This window comes from Condylostylus longicornis, unplaced genomic scaffold (assembly GCF_029603195.1).
Source record: "Condylostylus longicornis isolate FDR11 unplaced genomic scaffold, ASM2960319v2 ptg000048l, whole genome shotgun sequence".
Classification (NCBI taxonomy): domain Eukaryota; kingdom Metazoa; phylum Arthropoda; class Insecta; order Diptera; family Dolichopodidae; genus Condylostylus; species Condylostylus longicornis.
In genome coordinates this window covers 21,873,177-21,899,385 of record NW_026578017.1, presented here as the reverse complement: position 1 = coordinate 21,899,385, position 26,209 = coordinate 21,873,177, and the positions used below count along the sequence as shown (strand labels likewise).

General features: G+C 22.3%; 2 protein-coding genes across 6 annotated transcripts in view; both read left to right on the top strand.

Moving 5' to 3' along the window:
* Nucleotides 1-1,731, top strand: part of LOC129610718 (putative phosphatidate phosphatase) — a 174,251-nt gene extending 172,520 nt beyond the window's left edge. For 3 of the 4 annotated variants that reach the window (XM_055523383.1, XM_055523382.1, XM_055523384.1), the window contains one exon: nt 592-1,731. In XM_055523383.1, coding sequence (XP_055379358.1) covers nt 592-771 — 180 coding nt within the window. In that variant the 3' untranslated portion in view covers nt 772-1,731. The remainder of the gene's footprint in view (nt 1-591) is intronic. The other variant, XM_055523385.1, reaches the window with a different exon arrangement.
* A 13,917-nt stretch (nt 1,732-15,648) lies between these two features.
* Nucleotides 15,649-26,209, top strand: part of LOC129610775 (hillarin) — a 90,931-nt gene continuing 80,370 nt past the window's right edge. For both annotated transcript variants that reach the window (XM_055523488.1, XM_055523487.1), the window contains exon 1: nt 15,649-16,199. The gene's annotated coding sequence lies outside the window, so the exon portion shown is untranslated. The remainder of the gene's footprint in view (nt 16,200-26,209) is intronic.

The following is a 26,209-nucleotide window of genomic DNA, read 5'->3' as shown; positions in this document are numbered from 1 at the left end:
AGGAATAAACTGAAAATTTAGGAGAAATAAAACAATTTTTTAGGCCATTACAGCTCTATTGAACATAATAACTCATTTTTGTTAAAATGTTGGATACTCCACTAATACACTGAGCGATTGATATATATATAGCTAAATGTGAATATTATAACACAGTTTTGTCACCACAATTATATTATTGAATAGTCATGGAATTACAGTACGATTATTATTATTGAATATTCATATGTCATGGAATTACAGTACGGTTTTTATATATCCTCTGTTTAAATTATTAAATTACTTTACTATTTATGCAAGGAGTATAGGAGTGGCCAACTAAAAGAGTGCATATAAATTGTACATCTATTAACCATAACATCTTCCAGAATTAATATTTATTCCCAATAACCTGCTTCTTATAGTATACCATACATATTTTAAAAATTTCTCATTTAATTTTAAATAAAGGAAGTAATTTTAATTTTTACAATTAATTTTATCTTTTTTATTAATTATATAAAAATCCAATTTTTTTTTAAATTTAATATTTTTAATAAAATATTTACATAATTTCTTTTCTTTTTTATTTATTCAAATATACCAAAATAGTCCCAGTGTGTTGCCGATTTTCGTGATACAGTACTACAATTACCAAGAACACAACATGATATAACAGCAAATAATATAAATACAACATCATCACGTCAACAACACCACAACAACACAAATCATCAGCAACAAAATAATCATCAAAATTCTGGCCAAAATGGTCATAATAACTATACTTAAAATTAAATTTAAATTTTATTAATTAAAAAACAAAAAAAAATTTTTATTAAAATTTCAAAATTTTTTATTATTAGCTTTCTTTTTTTTTTTAATAAAAATACAAAAAAAAAAAAATATTTTTAAATTTTTAATTATTAAATTTTTTTTTTTTTAATCTAATTTATAAATATTTATATTTTTCAAATTTAATTTATTTAAAATATTAAACTAAAATGAAAATAATGCAAAAAAAAAAAGAAAAACAAATTAAATTATTAAATATATAGTTAGATTATATTTTTTATATATATATGTAAAAAAAAAATAAAAAAAAAATAGAAGCATTGATAATAATTAATTAATTGATTAATTTTTTTAATTCGTTGTCTTCCAAAAATTACTTTTTATAATTATAAAAAAAAAAAATTAAAAATTAAAATTTAAATAAAAAAAAAATTCAAAAAAAAAAAAAAATTCTTATATAATTTTTAAGTCCTTTTCGAAGCTAAACAATATTGTTGTTGTTGAAAAATATTGCGTGTAATTTTTTCATTTTTTTTTTTTTTATTTTTCTCTTAATAAAAATTATTGTTATTGTTTTTTGCGTAAAGTGCTTTTACAATGAAAAAAAGGATAATAAAAGATAATAAAAAAAAAAAATTCAGACTATTTAAGAATACTTAAAAATTAACCTATTCATCTCTACATATCAAAGATAACAGGTGATTTTAACACTTTAAGGCATGCGTGTAACATTATTCCGTATGCATATAGATTTGTTTTACATTTTTAAAATAAACAAGAGTCGTCGTAAAAGTAAATGAACAGCATGAGTGGAATATTAAACTTTAAACATTTTTAATACTAAGAAAAATTTTACTGTCTTGAAAGTGCGCTGTTACATATTATTTATTAAAAGTTAAACAAAACGGGAGAGCGCAAATTTGTCTCAAAAAGAGAATTTTTAGTATATACGTTAAAAGAATAAATAAAATTTTATAAATAAAAGAGAGACAAATTACATAGATGCATTTTTCTAAATCATTTAAGAGAATAATTATTTTTTAATGAAAATTTGACTAAATTTTTCTCTTTAAAATTTATTGTTATGTCAAATTGTCAATATTAAATTATTATTGTATTTAAACCGTACAAGTTAAATGTAATAACAATAAGAGAGTAAAATATTTTACAATTCTCACTCATATTTTTAATATTTCCGTGAAATGGTAAAATTTTATTCAAATTAAAGCTGAAATTAAAGAAATATTTAAAAAATTTTTGAAAAAGTCAATTTTGATTTTAAAAAATATTTATGACGAAGACCGTATTAACGAAATTCTTGTACTTCTAGATATAAAAATTTTTAAAGTCACAAAATCATGTTAAAATTTAATTTTCACGGATTCAGTATCACGGATTTAGATACTTTCATTAACAATTTTAAAATTAATTGAAATTACTCGTATGTGTATTAGCTGAAGAATTAAATTGTTAAAATTAAGAAATTTTAAAATTCATTTACAGATAGACTTATTTTTCATATTGTGGTGAAAATATTATGGTCAATAGGATGTAATTGATTGTGGTGAATTGTATTGTGGTGAATAACGCCTAATAAATAGTGTGTAATAAGATCACCTGCTACCAATATTTTACAGAACGAACAGGTTAATTATATCGAAAACATTTTTATAACACAATTAAAAAATATTAAAAAATTTTAATTGATCTTTAAATATAACAAAAATGTTAACAAGAAAAATAAACGAAAAGTATTATAAATAGTTAAAACAAAAAAAAAATAGAAATAGAAAAGAATTAAAGTGAAATTTTACTTAAGCATTTTAGTTAAAAATTAAATAGAAACGAAAATATTTTCAAAAATAAATACAAAACTTATAATAAAGTATATAATAAAAATATGTGAGGAATTTTTACAAAACATGATAACACTGCATTTGATCTAAATTTTAATTTTTTTTTTGTTGTAGTTGACCTATGTATAATGGAGCTGATCTCAAAACATACAATTGAAGATTATTTTGAAACCACAGGATTTCGAGTTAATTTTATATTTTTTTTTCCTCAGTTGACCTATGTATAATGGAGCTGATCTCAAAACATACAATTGAAGATTATTTTGAAACCACAAGATTTGCTTTTCAATTTAAGTTCCAATTGCAAGTTTCAATATCCTATATAGTGATATTGCAGACTAGCTATGAAAAAATCTGCTCAAAACTCTTATCTCATCGTGATTCTTAAAATTGAATATATTCTATTGCTAGACCACATCCCAAATGTTACAACAAAATTTTTTTGGATTATTAATTCGAAACCTCATTCTCTTTATTAATTCGAGTGTTTGAAGAAAATCGAACGTCCTGCGTTGATTTTATCCATGAAAAAATATCAAATGAAAGACATACTTTTCTTGTGACTTAAAATTTCCAAATATTTTCTAAAGTAAATTCAATTTTTAATAGAAAATATTAGACCATACCGAGATTTATCATGATTTTGTAAATATTCTACAAATATTTTATTTTTTGATTTTAATTTATTTTTTTAATATTAAAATGCAATAAAAACAAAATTAGAATCCTTAACAATTATTGTTAAATAAAAAATAACTATTTTTCAAATCAAATATTTTACCTATATGCTTATAAATATATGTATGTATATATACATTTAGATTATAATTCATACAAATATTCATATACAAAAGAAAAACTTATTATTACTATTATATTTATTATTTAAAAAGAGTAAATGTGAATGAATATTTTAATAAAATTATGTAGAAAAATATTTAATTATAATACTTATGGTGTATAGTTAAACTTTAAATAAGATTTAATTTAAAAAAAGAGAAAACAATTATAGCAAAAATTTGTGTATCCAATTTTCTGAATCTGAAAATCTTCTACCTATCTATATATATATATATATATATACTTAATATTTTATAGAAAACCATATTTTTAAAAGGCTATGTTAAATTTAATGTAATGTAGTTTAATCTCTATATTGTAATATTGTGTATGAGAACAAATAGACCGAAACAGAATATTAAAAAAATTTTAAAATTTCATTTCATAATAATTACACCACATAGAAGAGTACGTAAGTCATTTATAATAATCATCTCTTAAAGTTTCTCTTATCATTAATCTCTTGAAATTCGTAATGTTAAATAAGGTATACTGTATACTTGAAGAGTAATAAATATAGTTTTCGAATGTGTTGTAATTTGTATACAAGTTGAAAATTTTTGGAGAAATAAAATTGAAAATTTTAAATCTAATTTATTATTTGAGTAATAATATTCTTATATTACTCATTTTAATTGCTGCGGAGAGTCACAATTAAATTTTATTATTAATAAAATAATTTTGAAAATTTAATTTACATTTTCAACCTGATCGTTTCAGAATTCTCAGTATTTTCTAATGGATATTTCACTTGTCCAATATTATTAATAATTTTTTTTAAATGAAATTTTGCATTTCTTCTCAAATTATCGACTTAACGTCTCCCTCTCAGAAAATAATAGTGAATAAATTTTGTATGCATTTTAGAAGAAAAAACGAGACACAGAATACCAAATAATTCTTCTCACTCTTACCACTTAAAATTACATCTTATACAAGTATATGATAGTTATACTCACTTTCTTCTCATTTTCCGATTAAAATATTGAGATAAACGATCCAGCCCTTTTTAACATGTATTGTATAATTAATATGATGTTAAAATGACAAGACAATAATATGGATTCATGAAATATCGCAAACTGAAAGTGGTTATTATTATTATTATAGACAGATTACAGAATTCTCTTTGAAAACTATTGTTATTTAATTATTATTCTACAATGTTTTTTTTATTTAATGTTGCTCTGTTACTCTGTTACAGTTATATTCTCTCATTATATTCACTAAACTCTCTTCTCGCATTAAGTTCTTCTCAAATTACTATAATATTGTATGAATTTCACTCAATAATAATTATTCAAATTTTAATTAAATTTCAACAATATTCCGAAATTAGATTTAGAATTTTTCAAATGCATGATGGTACAAGAAGAATTTTTTAAAGTGATAACGATTTTCTCAGATGACCTTATATCATTCTTAAAATTCAAATTACATATTGTTGGGAACATTTTAACCAAATAAAATAATAGCTCAGGCAAGTATGCAATTTTTAATATTACATAATTGCTACTTGATTGTAGAATCGTTGCTCTCACCTCTAACCAACTAAACGATTGCGTCAATTCAAATCAAATGCAATCAAAGTTTGTAAACGATTGCAAACTGTTTGATTGCTTAATTGTATGGGATCATACAGTTAGTTGTATGTGTGCGCGCTTGAGAATACCTCTGGAATACAAATAAGCAATCAAACAATTGCAAAAATTAAAAACTGCATAACTATATGAGCCCTAAAATTCCATAGAATCCATATTAAAAATAATATATATTTTTTAAATATGGGAAAATTAATTTTATTTGATTAAATTCTAAGGATTTTCTAAATGTTTGACATTACTGTTATATACGCATAATTATGTACATGTATGTCTTAACATTATCACAGTAGCCATACTTGTATTAGGAGTTAGGCAGACATGAAATTTTTAGTTTTGCAACTCTTTGATTGCCTGTTTGTATTTCATAAGTTTATATTCAAACACTCACTAAAAGCCTTGCTAGTGTGTGAGCTTGTATATATGCCTATTAAACAGAAATAAGCAATCAAACAGTTGTAATACTAAAAATTGTATGTCCATCTAATACCTTATAGTTTTTAATAAATCTACTCGCAGCGAATAATAGAATCATAATAAAATTCCATTGAGTTTTTACGATAAAACACAAACATAGCTTTAGTTGAATATTAAAAATTTACATACCTTTATACATAATATTAAAAATATTTCATATTTACGTTATATTTTTTAAGCCAGTATATAAATATAATAGTTATACGTATATAACTATAGATAAATATTATTTTTTCACTATTAGAATGTTTTAACATGCACATTCCTACGTTATATATTTACAGTGTGTATTATAGCAAAATATTTATTCATATTTACAATTTATATTTTAAAACTATTTAATACATAATATTATTATTATTATTATAATTTGTATATTATGAAAACGAATGTTAATATAAAAACTGTTATATATACAATATATGTAATATTATAAATTATTATACAATGTAAAACAAATTCATTTATATACTAAATAGTATTGTAGTATAATGTGAATGTTTATTAAGAAAGAGAAACAAAAAAAAAAAAAAAAACAGAAAAAAAAATTGAAATTTAATTAATAATTATTAGTAAATATTATATATATATATATATATATATACATTAGCTATTAATTAAATTAAAATTGTAAATATATTTTTAAATTTATTCAAAAAACAAATTAATTTTGAGTTTTAATTTTGGTTTTAAATGTTGATTTTTTTCATCTTGTCATACAAAATATCACACTTTCATTCATTTATTTATGATACAGAATATCTTGTCATACAGAATATTTATTCCATCATACAAGTTCTATTGCGATTTTTAAGTAAATTTTTAAACAAAGTATGTTCAAGTTTCGCCCATAATATCGGAAATATCTTTTAATACAACAACACTTAATGAAAGTATCAGTGTAAAAATAGAACCAAAATGGAGAACAAATACATATGGCGAACGATTTCCGTTATAAACAGAGAAGAACTTCAGAACGGCAAAATGAGCTTTTATGTCAAAAAAAGTCGCCAGTCATAAAATAGGATTTTAGGTGCCAGTTACACATCAGTCTTAATTTACGATAACATTTGATGAGCATTTAAATATCAAATTCCATTTATACTTTTGACGATAATGTTTTTAATATTTTAAATCTATGCACTGGCAACAATAATTTTGAAAAACAAAAATCGGCAGATTGTGGCAAAACTTTTTTAAAAATTCATTTTCCGTCATGTTATTTTAAAAAATCTGACAGAAAATCTGATGATAACCCGATAATGTTTTATTTTTTTTCATTAAATTCAGATTTAGTTGTAGGTTTTAACAGCACCTTAGGCTATTTTACTGTCAGTTAAAATTATGGCTTCAATCCGAGCAGTGTCATTTTCGTAATGAGTATTCTATATGAATTTTGACATTTCGTCGTGGAAAAATCGCTCTTGTTCTTTTTCTGTTTTTCATCTTACCACTATTACTCTCTTTACTTGTACTCTATTTCTACATTAAGTGAAAACGAGAACATGAGAAAGAGACACAAAATTTTCTAATTATACTATATAAAATTTTTCAATTTAATTTTCTATTTTCTTTCTCTCTTTTCCAAAATTGTTTTTGTTTTTCAACTCTCATTTTATTTTAAAATTCACAAAATTTTCATAATTTTTTTTTTTACAAAATTTAAACATTTTTTACAAATATAATTATAATATAAATATATATGTATATATGTAAAAAGAAGACATATCATTGTGCAGTAGAAAAATCATATTATTTTGTTATTAAAAACAGATAAGAAAAACAACCTTTATAAAATAAAGAAAAATTCAAAAAAAAAAAAAAAAAAATTATATAAAAAATGCATTTTTCTGCTCTTCAAAATTAAATGGGAAATTTTGTTTTACCAAAAAAAAAGAAAACAATTTCCCATTTAAATATTTTTGTAGCTAAAGTATTATTAAAAATCAATAAAAAAAAATATAGAAATTAATAACTATGTAAGAAAAATGTCTTTAATTTACAAATTGACAAAAAATAATTTACAAGAAAAAGAGAATGAATTCTTAATGATTAAGTAAAATTTTTAATATAATTAAGTGCACTCTTTCATTACCACCATATAGAATATAAAGTAAATAATGAAGTATAAGAGAATTATGTTTCATTATTGTATGAGAATAGTCGTGTGGGCTTGCATTACAAGTATTGCAGATGGATTGCCAGCGGTTTGCAAAATTTCCTATTTGCAAAACTTAAGAAATTATGTTTTTATTGTTTTACAATCTCGTCGTTTTCTACAGCTCAACTCCGATAATAACTTTTTGTTTCAAGTGTCTAAGCTCTTCATTAAAATAAAATTATTTTTCAAATATTTAAATGTGAGAATAATTTTTTTCTGTTAATAAAATAAACATGTGCTCTATGAGAAAAATTAAAAAATTAATTTTGCATTCGAAAAATTTTAAAACAAAATATTATTTTTTAAAAAGGTGTAAAGAGCTGCCAACTGTAATCGAATTAAATACATAATATGAAATATATTCTCATATACAGGTTGATTTAATAGTGAGTTCTTTAACATACACTTGTTTAACAACATTTGTTTGTAAACTAAAGTGTCACATCTAATTAGTTTCAGAAACACATGGATTTTATATAAAGTTTAGTAGAAATTCTACTTACTCTTATTATCTAACCTAATGAAAATATAAGCTTCAAATAAAGTTTTTTCTTGAAAGAGCTAAGAGAAGACCTTAACATAAACAATGACTATTATAATTGTATATTCTTTATATTTTTGTTATTGGAAGTGGGGGTTAAAAATTTTGAATTCTCTTTTTCTTTATTATACTGTTCTTGCAAGAAAATTTTACAAAAATTTTAATGCTAATCACGAGATAATACAGTGATATGATATTAATTCATACCTAATCCTAAATTCCTCAAAAAATTGTTTCGAAATAAAATTTTTTGAAATCTTAAATTTTATTAAGAGCTTCACCAAAACATTCTTAAAATCTCTCTATTAAGATTTTTGACACTAATTGAATCTATTAAAATTTAACACATTTTTAATGTCCTAAACAATAGTATATGCTAAAGTTCTCATTACAAAATCAGCCTGTATATACTATTATATTACTCTATTTTCATAACTACATGTAATATATACCTAATTTAATCATCTAGAAAAAAGATAATAATAATATCCTTAATAATTATCCTTAAAAGAGACAATGTTTTATTGCACAAAAAAATAATATCAAAATGACAAAATTACAAAATGATCATTCACATTTTATTTATATACCCAAAGAATTGTAGATGTATACTTACTTAATCTTAAAACTTAAAATATTTATTAATAAATTTTACAAATTAAAGGCATTATAGCTATTAGATTTTTATAAAATATTATTGCTCTGCATATAAAATAAAACATTGTGTGCATAAAATATAAATATACTGGGCCCAGATTAAATACTTATTATTATACTACTATATATATATATTCTCTTATATACTCTTATATACTATTAAAATTTTAAGCTTGCAAATAAGTAGATGGCGGCCCACCCAGTTTTTTTTTGATATGAAAACTTTTATCAATAATATTATGAATGATCATTTTGTAATTTTTATTATTCAATTTTAAAAATATTTAGATTTTTTTTGAAAATCTTATATATACCTATCTTATCTATACCTATATAACACAAATATTATACTATATATATATGTATATATATATATATATATATATATATATTGTACATAAATGGATTCCACGTTGTTTAAATAATCGGCTTTCTGATAAAAACATAGAAATAAAGTCAACAATAAATCTTTACTTAATCATTAAGGACCATATGGCAACCCGATCATATTCCACTATATATATATGTATGTATGTATATCAAATATATATATAATATAGAAATTCTTAAATTTAATAATAAAGAAATTCAATATTATTAAATGTTGTTAAAATTTGCTTCATTTGAAAATTATATGAAATAATGAAAAAAATTTATTTGTAATTAAAATTAATTAATTATATAAAAAAAAATTAAATTATATACAAAAAAAAAAAAAATATTTGAAAAAAAATGCTAGCTATATTTGTATTTAAAATGAAAACTAAAAATAAAAGAAAAAAACTTAAAAGGGGAAAAAATTTAATTCTAGAATTTTTTAACTTTCCAGAAAAAACACTTCAGTTTTTTTTAGCCTTCTTTATGAAAGAACACTATACGAAATACTCATGTTCCCAGAATTCCTTAACAAGCCTCTTCCAATTCGCCATATAGAATCAAAATAGAACGCAAAATCCTACAATGTCATTTGTTTGCTCTTAGCCTCGTATTTATTGGCTTGCATTAAATTTCTGTTATTGCCCTTAAAGAAAATTTTTGTATCGAAATTGGAGTCTCTCAATAGACTTATATATGAAATGCGTATCAATACGTCCCTACTCGTAAAATTACCCAAAAGACTTCCACAAAATCAAAAAAAAGTATAACCTTCTATATTTTCATTATACCCTACTAGACCTAATCCACTCATAGAACAAAATTTTAATAACCCGAAATATGAAAAACAAGAAATAAAATTTTTAATAATCAAAATTAATAATTTGTTAATAATAAATTTTTCATTAATTAGTTTTAAATTCAAATTTAAATCTCATATAAATTGCATTATTTCATGAAAAAATACAATATTCATCCTAAATATATGCAAAATTTCGTCATCATAAATTAATTATTTTTATCGTTAAAAAAATAATAACATTTATCCCTGAAATTATGCAAAATTTTTAGAAAAAAAAAATAGGAAATATTTTATGATCTAAAAATTTCATTTATGAATCCTAAATATATGCAATAAAAAAAATTTAGTTTGAATTTAGAACAGAGAATTAAAATTTTTTAAATTATTGTCATTATATTGAAAAAATTTGAGCTAATTTGAATGACTGCTTTAATTCTCTTAAAGTCTTGTTGTCCTACATCACATTAGTGATTTTGATTTTCTGTCCTTGGAAAATATACACTACATTCTACAAGTATGAATGACGAATATATTATTAAAATTTTCAAGTGAATTTTTTTTTTGGAATTTTTCTGCTCAAAATACAGAAAAAAAATTATGCGTGCTACGTGCGCTCAATAGCTTTTAATTTATTATATGATTCTTTAAAGGATGGACAAAGCGAGGGATAAGGTTTGCTGTCTCTGCCTGGAGGAAGGCGAAACGGTAGAGCACTTATTTTGTGAACATGAGGCTGTCACTCTTTTCTGACTGGGATGCTTCGGAAGGGGTTTAGTGACCGCGATGGAAGTCTCGAAGTTGGAAGTGGCCGCCATACTGCAATATTAAAGGGGCCTAGGTATAGTGCTAATGTAAGTAGGGATGGGAATCACAAACGATCCTATGGGTCGTTAATATGGATTAATTTTGATCTCACAATATTATTACACCAAAATAACAAGCATTTATATAAGTTTCGAAAAGTAGATGTATAATATTTTGTAGGCCCAGTACATTTAAGGGCATAATTTTTTTTACATATAAACTTTAATTAATTAACTAACCCTAATATAATATCAAATAAAAAATGCATATTTGGTCTAAAAAATTCGAATCAAAGCGACGATTTTTAAAAAAGCACATTTCCAAATGAATCATTTCTTTTCAAAATGACATTGTTTTTATAATGTAGTCGGACAAAATGACAGTCATACACACATTTTTTTAATTTTAATCTAAATGTGCTTAAAAATGAATAATTTCCATATATTTATAGGTATAGACTTCCCTTACTCCAATTCATTCATCATATAGCTACAAATTATTAAACAAAAAATACCCACAATATTACACGCAGATGCATACAAATGCATGTAAATCACGTATATATATATGCACAATATACAATATACAATAATATTATTAATATTAAATCATATTCCAATTTATTTTCTTTTGACATCTATAAGAGAAATCTAATTATATGAGACCACAAAAATCTTAATTTTTAATTTCAATTGACCTCGAAAATATTGCAGACTTTTTAACGACACAGCAAATGCTGCTATAAATGTAAACTAAAAATCACAAAAAACAAAAACAAAGAAGAGAAGAATCATAAAAACCACATTAAATAAAAGTTAGATGAGAGTATACTCGTATGTAGCGCACATTGTAATGCCATAACACAACCTTGTAAAACTAGATTCATTCTCAATATTCTCATTGCAATTTGAATTTTATTTTATATTTTTTTTTTTTACATGAGCGTCATACAATCTCTGGTTATTAATTTTATATAAACTCAAAAATATTTGAAGTCGCACATACACACATATATTACATATATAAAATTAAGAAAAATATTTTAAACCCACTATAGATGAAGAAGTAGAAGAATTCCAAATAAAAAAAAAAAAAAAATTCAGATTTTATTTGTCATCCTTGCTTATTGCCAATTCTCTCAGTTTTTCCTCGATTTTCTTTTCCATTTCTTTGTACTAGTGAGTATACCAGCCGAAAATTTCTAACTAAACTCAAATATCAACTTGTGACTTGAATTTGAGAAAATAAAGGAAAACAAAATTTTCATTTTTTTTTTTACTTTTATAATTTTTCCACAGTGATATTACATTCGCATACACACTCACACACTTGTATACTTCATATGCCCCCAAAACCGGATCCAAATTCTTTAATTCATCATCGTCATCAGCTGAGCAGTGCGCTTATTTCGCCTCTTTTTTTTTTTTGATTCTTTTTACATACATATTTTTCAACTTGTTATTCTTCCTTAATTCATTGTATCATTGCTTATTAACTTGCATGCAAGTATATTGCTATATCATAGTATGCTCATTTCATTTAATATATACGAACAATAATAATGAATAGACGCACGACATGACAGTATATTACATGAAATGAAAATATTTCCCACATAACACTCTTAATACTATATTTCGTACACATAGTTTGGAAGCTCATATAAAAAGTCATCTATCCAATACATACGTACACACTTGCCGAAAAAATTAACATACTAACATTTAATTTAATAATGCACTAGTTGTCTCAAGTGTAATATCTGGTAAGATATTAAATTGCATTAAAAAAATAAATAGAATATTAATAAAAATTTTCTATTCGATTACAAAATTGGTGATGAAGAATAAGAAGAACGATATCAAAAAAATAAAATATACAAGAAAATTTCTCTTAAATGTTAAAGTTGCTCACTGCAAAGAAAATCATCGAAAAAATCATTCAAAAATTGACCATTAATAGATTTACACATTTTAGAAGCATAGGCGGCATAAGGACTATCAAAGAAATTTATATTACATATGTATGTATGTATGTACATATAATATGCAATAGAATTTAATTAACATCAACTTACGGAAATTAAAAAGATTCAGGTGAACATTACGGATATAAGGAGCCTATATATACACAAACATACACATGTGTATAAAATTTTATCTTCTGTAAAAACAAGAAAATTACATTTTCTTTTATTTTTTTTTATTTTTGTTATTTTTTTATTTTTCTACACTTTTTTCTTTCACTTCATTAATTTCGAAATATGAAATAAAGTAAAAATACATATCAATTTAACAGAATACAAAATTTCTACATAATAACATAACATTGTGATTCTCTGTGAGAGAAAATCCTATACTAAAAACAAATTACCCAATACAACACATTATAAAATTGAGCTTAAAAAAAAATTTCTCATTTTCTTTATTAATTTTATTTTAATCTCCCGTTCACCATTATTTTCATCTCATTTAATTCAAAATTCATATATATTACGATTTTACAAGTTTCCTGAGAGAAAATTTTTATTTATTACAGGTTTTTCTTTTAAGAATTTCTGTTTGGAATAAATATGTAATTCATATATGATTACCTTACACATAATACAAAACCGCTTATATTATAACGAATAACGTCACTGTTTCTGTGAATTACTGCGTAGCTGAGTTTGTACATTTTGTAGCTACACAATAGTATAAGACGAACACATTCTCATAATGAAAATCAAAGTTTAGTAAAATTTATTTTTTCTCTTTTTCTTTTTTTCTTTTGTGGCTTAAGGCTAAAATATGAGTTTATAAAAATACCTGTCGCACCACTTTTATTTATTATGATTTTAATTTTTTACTTTTTGTTCAAATATTATGATTTTTAAAATTCTCCTCCGATAAGAATATAAGAAAGAGAGCAATAATAAAGTTAAAGCTAAATTATAAAATTTGAATAAAAGATGAGAGTGACTAATAAATACATATGAGAAATTAAAAATTGGAGTTTGAATTGAAAATTATTAGAAAGAATTAATTAAACAGAAAAAAAAATATTTTTAAATTTTGAATAATTAAAAATTTGTAATTTTTTTGAGTTCAAATTACAAATTCCCATTTTATTAGAAAATTTAATATTCTAATTTAAATCAGATTAAATTGTAAGATTTAAAGTTTTAAAATTTCAGTAATCAAAAATTTTAAAGAACAAAAATATTTTTAATTCAAAAACAAATTAATGAATTGTTCAAAATCAATTTAATACAAACAATATAATTACGATTATTACTCTCTTCTTTGCATAAAGTAGTGCTTTGAATTTATTTGAGAATTTATTGGAGAAGGTAACTCAAATATATTCTAAGCAAATTAAATCAATTCAAGCTTCATCTACAAATCCACAGATCAACTCAATTTAAAAATTTCAATAAGTTTTCTCTTTTTCTAAAATTAAATATAAACTATAAAGAGAAGAGCGTTTTTTGTTTTTGTTCGTTTAAAGAGCCACTCTTTTAAAAGAGTAACTATTTCCCCTTCAATTTAATTTTTTTATTACTTTTACTTATAAATGTTTATGGTTAATTTTTTAAGTTGTAAATTTTTCCCTCATGGAAAATTGTGTTTTACTTTCCGTTTACCCTACCATACCACTGCTATGATAGAAATTTTTTTTGATCTCAGAGATCAGTAGTGAGTTTAATTCCGAATCGATTGGATATTTTTTTATTTAAGCGCGTTAATAATATTAAATTTATTTTATTTTTTTTTTATTTTTACTTCTTGTTTTTTGTTTTGTAATTACTTTTGTTTTCAGAAATTTAATAATACAAAAAAGAATAATAATGTTAGAAAATTTATTTTAAATAATTTTTTTTGTGAATTGTTGAAATTTATAAAAAAAAAAGCATATATAAAAATTGTTATTTAACTTGAATATTTTCTAATTTTTTAATTAATTTTTAAATCACGAAAGTAAAAAAAAATTAATTACTACAATAACAATATATACATATATAGATATATACATACATGCATTACTGTATAAATATTATAAATATATATATATGTGTGTATGCTTACAGAATTCGGTCCGTTTAACAAGTTTTGTTTTTTTTTGTTTTGTAAAATAAACTGAGATTTTTACCTGTATACGTGAATTACCTGTACACAAGAAATATTAATGTGTATATATATGTGTGTGTTTTTAACATTGAAATAAATAGAAAATAAATTTGTTATTCTTATTATTGTTGTTAGATTTTCTATATTCAACAACTTTGAAATTCTTAAAAGAAAGTTTTTTTTTTATTTAGAAATTTTTTTATTAGTTTGTGTTATTTTTGTTTTTTTTTCATCATTTCTACGGAAAATCAAGTTTATACTCGTAACAAGTAAGAAATAATAAAAAATTACATACATAATTGTATATATATATATACAAATATACATTCATGAATTTTCTCTTAATAAAAAGTAAAAAAAAAAAAATTATTAAAATTAACAAAACAATTATTTAAACTAAATGAAAAGAATTGTCGAAAAAAAATTTTTTTTTTAGAAAACAAAATTCAAGTGTATTTTTTCAATACTAAAGTGTTTGGAAGTCTTATTCGTCATCAATTAATTTTTTCCAAGATTTCTATAGAAAATTACCTAAAGTAACCAAAAAAAAAAAAGTAAAAAATAAAAATTCTTGACTGTTCTCGCGTATTTTGTTTTTTTTTTTACCTGTAAGTAGTTACACGTTTTTATTTTTAGATTTAATAAGCCCACACAAATTCTATTCAAGTTTTTACATACAAATTACATTTTATTCAACTATAAACGATTTTATATACTTTATATTTAATATCTAGTTATTACATACCATATATACATATAATTTTTTGTATATTTGTAATATTTTACATGTTAAACTTGCTGGAAGTCAAGTAATTTTTTCTACATACAAATATATTAAACGGAAGAAAATAAATAAATAGAAAATTAAATTTTTAAAAAATTCGAAATTTATAACAAATACACTTTAATTGCCTATGCTGGAATATTTTTCTAAAATACAATTTTAAAAATTCAATAAAATTTATAATAAAAATTTTGAAACAAAGTATTCATATTATTACATGTAAAATAAAATAAAATTAATAAATAAAATTGAAAAATTTAATATTGAATTGGGAATTGAAATAAGCACACAACTATCAAGTTTTTTTGCTAAATAAAAATGAAAATAATAATTTGAAAATTTAAAATTATACAATATAAAAGATCGAAATACAATATAAGGATTGAAGAGAATCAATTTACTAATCAAGAAATCAAGGGTATGTTAAATATTTGTTTCATATTTGCTCGAATTTAATGCCTTAATTATAATTTGCTTAATTGAATAACAATAACAAATCTTTTAAGTTTTAACCAATATAGTGGCAAATAATATTATTATTAGTAAAATACTGTGTAGCTCAATCCAAAAAAAACGTAATATATGTACATGTATTTGGAGTATAACTAGTATAACTTTATTAATAGGCCATGCTAAATGTTCGAAAATTTTTTTTTTCAATAAAATTTTTGCATGTATTTGAAAACGCTGAAGATATTATGTACATATTTTGTTTCTACTCCCCCAGAACATAATGTAATAACATTTTGTTGCATAATTACAGGCCCATTTTATCAAGTGAACTTCCGGATTTCAGGATAAATTCTAGGATTACATTTATCTATATCCAAGATAAATTTATTTTATAATACACATAAGTACATATTACTTAACTAGTTACTTGATTAGATCTAAAAATAGGAATAGTGAACCGGATTTACTTTCAGTGATTACTTTTGTTCACAAACTTATGGAAATATTCGTATATTCACATTTATAGAAAGAATACAAATCATTATTTTTAAAAGTTAAATATATAGATGGTTTTTTTTAGAATAGTATACGAATTTTTCGGAATTTCTTCGAATTTATGATATAGATAAAATTGGGGTAATAAAAATTATACGAAACTACTTAGGCGATAAATAATATGAAATTGTGTATGTACTTATTTTTACTTTTGAAATTTTTCAAAAAAATAAAATCTATACAATGGCAAACAAATATAATAATTCTGTAACTAATGTAATTTATTTATCGTTCTAGCGTTTTTTGACTAAAATTTGAAATTTTTTATGTTTTTATAGGGAAATCTACGATAGAATAGAGAATTTAAATCTATAATTATTAAAATTTATGCTACCATGTTTTCCATCATTTTGAATTTATTTTGCAATTTTATTTCAAAATTTAGAAGGTTTTTATATATGTTAAACGATTAATTCTCTAGACAACTATTTGAAGAAAATGTAAAAAAAGTTGAGCCCGAATTTCTCATTTTATTTTCTTTTTATAAATTATATTTACTTTCGTATATCTTTGAATAATTCAAAAAAGTTCAAAAGATTCCTGATTCCAAATCACATAGAATTAACTCATCAATTTATTTCAAATACACCTAATATTTTACTTATGTATACAAACATCGTTTCATATTTGTATATATATACAAGGCAGAAACATCATTGCTTACCATGTTATTACCTAAAGGCATCAGTTCATCACATTTCTTTCGTTTTTAACAAAAACGAAAAAATTTTATAGCTTGTCTTTAATAAATCAAAATTCTCATAATAAAATGACGTAAGAACACCATAGCTATTTTATCATTAAAAAATTAAGAAGCATTGTAGCACAAACATTTCTTTCAAAATATTTTTTATATACTTATACAGAAATTGTATAGTTCCACTCTAATATTACTGAACATATACATTTACACAAAAAATTACTTAAATAAAAAAAAATGTAAAAAAAAAACGCTAAGATTTCTTTGAAAAAATAAAAGATTTTCATTCCAAAGATTTCTATACACTTAGCCCATACTTATTTTTCTCATAAGCATATAAGAAAATTAACAAAACTTTTTTAAATTACTTCTATATAGCTACATATTCTAGATAGAGAGTGTTAACAACAAACTGTGATTTAATTCAACTTTACAATAGAATTAATTTTAGAAAAAAAAAAATTCGTATAAATTACAAAATTCTAATTGTCGTTTAAAAACATTATTTTGTATAAGCTTTGTAACCATAGCAACGTATAACATGCCCATATTCAAATAAGTACACACGTTATATATTTACAGAAATTCTTAAAATCTTGATGGTGATTATCAAAACTATTTTTATAGAATCTTTCATATATCAGAGTTAAAATTCTAAATAATATGAGGAATACATATGAGGTATTAAGAAATTAAATTGAATAAGTCAAAAATTTTATAAATATAGGAAATTAAATTAAGTATTTGTTATATTTCTGTTTATTTGAAAGATTCGATTATTCCATTAATATATTCCGTTGTCTCCAAATTCCTCTTCTTTATTTTGTGAATTATTTAAATAAAATTTCTTTTATTTAAAAAATTCACAAAGCAATTCTATAAAATACTTTTACATCGTTCCAATTGCAGGCATATAACATTCTAAATGTATAACACTTTATGTGTTATACACTTTAAACGTATAACAGTTCACAGATTTTTATATGAAGTCAAGGTTTGAATATTTAATTTACTGATTAGTTTCTTATATATATAACAAAATTATATAACAAGTATAAAAAATAACAAAACAGCGTTCCATTAAGAAATTATTCTCACAATTACTTTTTTAGTATAATGGTTTGGTAATTTATCAATAGTTGGAACGTTCCTTTTATGGTACATGTACTTCTTTCATCTTTAACAGTCCTAGTTCAAAAAAAGGATTAAGATGCAAACTTGCTCACATTAATCCCGGTAGACTGCTTTAAAATTTTTATAAATGAAACCTGTGTCAAATGCTTGTTATTAAATGTTATTTAAATTCTTTTTACCTATATAACAGAATTTTTATACAAAAAATTATTCAACTAACCAATTTCACGCAACCAACTAAATTTTCAATGTAGAATGGAGTGATGACAATATGTATTCCAGATTGTTTTTATAAAATTTAGAATTTCGTAATTTTGAATTAAAATTGGATTTGTACAGTTTCTGATTATAAAGGCTTTATTATAATATTTTATTTGTATGTAGTTAAGTTTTTCGCACTTGATACATGTAAGGAAAATTTCTATACATATATATATACTAGCTTACTGGTTCTGTAATTAGAATAAATTTTTAAAGAAGATGGTGTCATATTACCACTGTCTTACATCAATTCGAAATTGCAAAGCACAAAAATTATTTTTAAATTACATCAAAAGCAGTGTTTTTTTTTTATTCTTAAATTCTTGATGTGAATTGTGAATTCTTGAGGTGATTTCATAACAACTGTGTTGTTTTTTTTTTTATTATATATTCTAAAAAGTTCTAAATAAGATGTCTTGAAAGGCAGAATAACAAAAGGAGAAAACAAAAAAAAAATAACTAAAAATAGAAACTTAACATTTAATGGTTTTTTGATCAGGAATAAAAAAAAATTATTTTTTTTTTATTTTTCTTTTTTTTTTTTTTTGTTCTAATGTTAAAATCTGGTCATTATATAATTTCGAGAATTATCTGAAAATTAATACCATCTCTATATATAAATATTCACAATTAGATAGTATAACACATTGTATATAGAAAAATGACTATATAAGCTTATAGAAAATAACTTTTAATTTTAGATTTTTCTTATTTTTTGTTTTTGTTTATTACAATCCAAACTATTCTTTTTAGAATCTTCCATCAAAGGTATTTAAAAATAATAAAAAAAAAAATCATAAAAAATAAAATGAATTAAGGAATTTCAGAACGCTACTAGCAACACTGAATTTTTTTGTTATCTTTTCGAGAAAAATTGTGAATTTTTTTTTTATTTTTACGTTAATAATAATATGTCTATATATGTATATATAAATATTTAATATAAATACTTAGTTTTTTTTAATATTATTATAATAAAATTAAAATTCTGACATCAGAGTTATTAAATTTTATGGATTCCCGTCAATATACTTTCATAGGTATACCATATAACATTATTTTTTAAATATATATATATATATGTGAAATATTTCAGTTGATCTAGTCAACTATAAATTGTAATGCTATAAGAACTCAAAATAATCAGCTATATTAGAGAATGACGAAAATCATTAACATGTTTTTATATAACATGTTGCAATACTGTGTTTTATACAGTATCTTGTATACAGCCTTTTAACATAAGTTTTTATCGCTATTCAGAGTATAATGTTTTATTGTCACATATTTTATAATAATGCGGGTATATATAGTTTGCGCTTTCCTAATGTTATAATTTGTTCATCTGCTTAGGGTCACTAAATATACAATAAATGTGGTTTAATATTTGTTCAATAATGAATTCTACAATGTCTTAACGCAATTTAATTTTAAAATGCTAAAATTTAATGAAAATTCTATATAATTCATCATTTTTTTATTTCTTTCATTCAAAAGAATTATAGAATCTTATATTTTTTAGTTATAGGCAATTTATTTAATCCTGCTTTGAAAACTTTTGTGATGAATTCATTGTAATTATATTAACGTCCAAAATTTCTAATATTGTCGAATTTATCAAAAATTTCAAGGACTCGATTATTTTTTATAACATTATATCGAAAATATTAAATTATGTTCATTAAAATTATATTTTACAGAAATTTTTAATTTACTGCTTGCTTTTGACAGAGAAAGTATAGGGTACAACTCTCTATTAACTGAAAAAGTAGCAACCTAATATTTTATTTTTACTAATATTTTAACGTACCCGAAAATTTATGAGCTTTTTTTTTTATACGTAATTATGTATATGCATATGCTGGTAAATGAGGAAGAGACTACGTAACGTATGTACAGTCTATAAAAAATCATGTTCCTCACTTAAGTCTTTTGTTCAAAATTAATTCAACATCATAGTATTTATTAAACAAAAATACTATATAATAAAAGTTTTATATCTTATTGAATATTTTATATATTGCACCCCTACGGTAAATGTATATAAACTCAAAAAATGCAATTTTCCAAATATTTAAACCAAAATAATTAAAAATTTTACCTATCAGTTGTATGTGAAGAATGTTCAAATTGTGGTTTAACATTTTATTCATTTTATCACAAAAATTAATTTAAATAGTGTGTTTTTACCAATTTTCTCCGAAATAATTTATTTTTTGGGTTAGTACATTTTCGTTGGAGAGTGTTGAAATGTAAAATTTTTTATGTATAAAGTCAATTTTTATTTTACTAGCGGAATTCAATGCATTCAATTCAATATTAAATAAATAAAAGCAAAAATTGGTCCTATTATTCAAAATTCTGTAAAATTTGGAAAAATCGAATTTATATATTTGAATTTTTAATACAAATTTTTACGTAATCGGATATGACAGTTCTAATTCTTATTAATTACAAAAATTATCATCTTATACGCTTTTTAACCTAGTATTAATATCAAAGTAACTTAAATCTAACTTATTTCCTATATAAGGTTATTGATTCACAATAGCTTTTACAGTAGAACTACAATAACAAATTTTGAGTTTTTACTTAACGCGGACATGATTTTTTTATTTTATACATCATTTCTAGCAAACGAGAAAAATAAAGGGTTATTTTTCATTTTTGCCAAATTTAACAAGTGTGTTAGAGTAACAATAGAAATTTAATCATATCAAGAGAATAAGTAGAAAATTTTCATTTTTTAAATACAGAAAACACATAATTTTGGATAAAGTATAGCAATAAATTTAATAAACTTGTGACCAAAAATAAATAAATAAATTAAAAATAAGTACCTTAAATATTTTCAATTGAATTTCACTTCTAAGAAAACCAACAAAAAATTTATTTGAGCGAAATAAATTTCAATATTTTCTTTTCATGTTAAAAGAGAACTCTGCCACTCTTCATAATTCTGTATGTAATGACTTTCTATAGTCACCAGTGCATTATATTGTTTGAACTATTGTGCTAAGTCATAAATACCATTAAGAATTATGATGGTTTATTTAAACTATCAATAAAATAACTTTCTTTTTCATATTATTTACAATATTTTTTTTTCCAAAACTATAATTAAAATTCTTTCCTATAATAAAAGTAAATTTTTTTTTTGCTTTTGTACTACAAGGATTTTTATGTGATTTTTAATTTTTTAACATTGTTTTTGTTTTATTATTTTTGTCAAGAGGATTTTGTTTAAAAAATTTTCAATACACTTTAATTGCATTAAGTTAAATAAGTAATAAAAGAGCAAGTCATAAATATTGGAATATAAGTATTGGATTGGTTTTATGCTAAATTATGCATAAATTACCTTTATTTATTGAAAGTAAAATGGTAATGATGCTTATATAGAGAAAAATGTTTAATAATTTGAGGTCAAATTTTCATATTTCATTTCATATTTTTTATGAAAATATTGTGAGATCACCTGCGTTTGTTTTTTTAAGTATATAGTAACAGGTTGTATTAAATTCATATTTAAGTAATAATAATTTATAAAAATGTTCAGATCTTGGTCATATTGTTTCAATATCAAATATTTTTACGCTTATGAGTATATGAGACTCCATATTGCTAAAAAAGATCTTGTTATAAAGATCTTCTTATAAAGATCTTTAATCTATTCTACTGTAATACAAGATTCGTGTGAAATTTTAATTGATTTTCTATTGTCAATAATGTTGAATGTTGAATGTCGTTGAATGTCGCCTGCAGTTCTCATATACTTAAAAAACATTTTAATAAAATTAATTTAATAAACAGATTAGTCCATTATCGACTTAATTGATATGTCAATTAAATCAAAATTTTTATCAAAATCAATTAAAAATTTTTAATATTAATTGCAATGTCAATCAATTTAAAATACGAGTATAACATGCCAATTCTTAATGAGTAGTATCGGACTATATTAAAATATGAATACATTTTGAAAATTCGACTATTAATAAAAAAAAAGAGGTAAAAAATAAGAATTCTCGAGTCTTTTAGCCAAGTAATAAATTAGTTTTGAATGAAATATCAATTAAGACGCATAAGTACACATTCAAATATAAGTCTGGTAGCTTATGGAATATTCACTATAAAAAATATTGAAAAACTTGAAATATTTGAAATAATTTACAAGATCAAAAGAAGAAGTGCTATGTAACACTAACAATACACTTACTTGTAAGACCAGAAAATTACAATAAATTTTAAGAAAACTTTTGAATTTAGCTGGTTTCACAATCATCTACAAATATTGCTGTCTTCAAAATTTTAGAATAGAATCGAATAGAGAGCAAAAATCTCAAAAGAATAGAATTTATATTATTTATTTGTGTTACTAAAAGTTCTTCAAAAAAAAAGGTTGATTGCAATAATAAAATTTTAATGAAACCTTCTCATACATTGAACTATTCTTTTCTATTCTAATAGTTTCTACTGTACACATTTCTCATTTTGAATAAAATAGAATTAAATTTCAAATTAAAAAATTAACACTTCAGCCTCTTATATGATTTATAAACTAAAATTAAATGATTTTTTAATAATAAATAGAAAAATGAAAGATTAAAAAAAATTTTGTATGGTTTTCTTTACATTTTAACAAAGAAATTTTTCATTTAACAATACAAAAATTGATTTATTGATTTTACCAACTTTTTTTTTGTATTAGGCGAAAAAATAACAAAGAGAGCCTGGACCACAAATTTTATAGATGATTCTTTTATTATAATATTTCCATTCTTTAAATAAAATTTTATTTGACGTGATAATTGATTAGTCCCCATTCAGAAAAGGTCACCTATCCTTTGTATATTATGTACATTTATTGTGTATACGGTTTATAAAGAAAAGAATGTAACCATACCGTCATTTATCTTTCCGCTTTCTTTCATCAAAACTTTTAGAAGAAGTTCAAAAATAACAATTTTTTTCCTTAATTTTTTTTTTTTTTGGCTGATTGAATTGAAAAATTAAAGTTTATTTTAATGAATATAAAATAGAGGTGCAGAGGGAGAATAAACACATACTATGTATAGAGTGTATTAAACAAACATACATAAAATTTTTTGATGAGAAATGCTATAATTGAATTTTTTTATTTTTCTATTTAATTTATTTATACAAACATATTTTCATTAATAATAGATTATTAATGATGAAAAACTTTGAATTGTATATATTATATGAACAAGTATGAATATCATTTCAGTATTAATTATAATATTTAAAAAGATAATAAAGAAAGAAAAACAAAATTAATAGAAAAAAGTTATACTTATATATAGTGAAAGCGAAAATTATCATTAAAAAATATATTTACATGAAAAGTGTGAATGATCTATCGTTTATGTAAGTATGTATGTGTAAATATATATATGAAGTTAAAAAATCAAAAAACAAAATTATAATTAACAAATGGTTGTTAATCAATCAATTTAAATTTGGCAGATTGTATGTATATGAAAATAAAGGAAATAAAAACAACTAATAATAATATTTTTAATTAATAATTAACATACTACATATGTATGTGCATTCATAATTAACTAATATAATTTATTTTAATTATTTTTAAATTTTGTGTTTAAAATTTAATCAAGAATAAGCAAAAACAAATAGAGTTGGGTCTAACCAACGGTTTGTAAAGAAGCTCTTTTCAGTTCAGCAAGTGAAAATAAAGCTCCTAAAAGCAATTTACTACATTATCTAAGCCAGTTTCATTCATATATCAAATTTGTAGAGTGTGTCGTACAAGATGGTAAATAATTTCAGGGCTTAATCTTTGATCAACTTCCAGCACAAAATTGTATGAGTGGGGGAGGGGTGCAGATATACTTGCTTGCAGATATACTAAGGCTATCAGTATATCTGCACCCCAGATTTTTCGTGCATGAAAATAAATGCATATTACTTCGGAACCATGCGACATAGTGACATGCGACATAAATATCTATGTTGGATGGTTCAATCGATTACTCTATGTCGCATCGTTTCATATGCGAATGATTGCTCTTTCTTTTTGGTCTTACAATCAATTAGATTTGAGCCATAGTTATCGAGATAAAGCTCGTCAATAATTAGTCAAAATTTTCGTTTTCTATTTTTGATTTTTTTTTTAAAATTCGAAATTTTTCGAAAATTTGTGTTATTATTTTTTTTCTGCGGGGGGAGGAATAAAGAAAAATTTTCTTCTACGAAAATAAATTTCTAGCAAAAGTCTAAAGTCTATAGAAGTTTTGTAAACATGACGACGGACGGACGGAGGACGATGGACAAAATGAAACTAAAAAGCACTTATCTTCAATTTTTTTTATCTAAAAGAAGGTTTTTAACATAACTATCCAAATGTTATAAATCTTCTTTTAAGTATACGACACTATTTTCAAAATAAATTTGTTATATTAATTTTAACGTTAGAAGGTGTAATTAATTGTTTATATTAAAAACTTCATAACAATATTAAATTTCAATTTGAATGTTAAAAATTCACAAAATGACCAATTTTCTTCCGTTTTTCTTACTACTCTTATGTATGCACATCCACTTACACTATACTATATAAATTTTATTAATAAGTAAAACAAAAATAATTTTCATTCCAATTTTTTAATCTCAAAATATTTTAAACAATTGCTAATATACCACACTAGTGGTATTTTGCCCGCATATAATATTAATGAAACCACAAATATTTAGAAAGAAAATGAAAAATTTAAGTTTTTTACAAAAGCATTTTGCAAAAGATTTTTCATTTATTTTGTGTTTTTCTTTTATTTTATATTCTATGAAAAATCTCCTACACGTTAGAAATACCATTTAGCTCTAGCTAGGTTACCTATTTTCGATATAAAGTTCAAAAGGGTCATATCTTATAGAATAATATATAAAGTGTATGAATTCAAGAAATTTCAATTTTTTTTTTATTTTTTATTACCGCTTTCAAATGTGTCCGAATAGACTTACCATTATAAAATTTTTCTTTTTAGTAAAATTTGTTTTCTTCAGTTGTTGATTTTTTGTTTTTCTCCTCTACCTGTGTTCGTTTGTCTATTTTCTATTTTCCATCTAACACATCATATATATATACCGCGTATTATACGAGTACGTTCTATTACAGTGGTAATGTTTAAATTTTTCATTTTTAATATTGTAACTAACACTTTAACACACCTGACTGATTTCATTTATTATATATGTACATATTTACTACTTAGTTACTAATAAAATAACCTGTAATAATTTCAAATGTGTTGGCAAACGGGCGATCATTCCAACAAAATGTT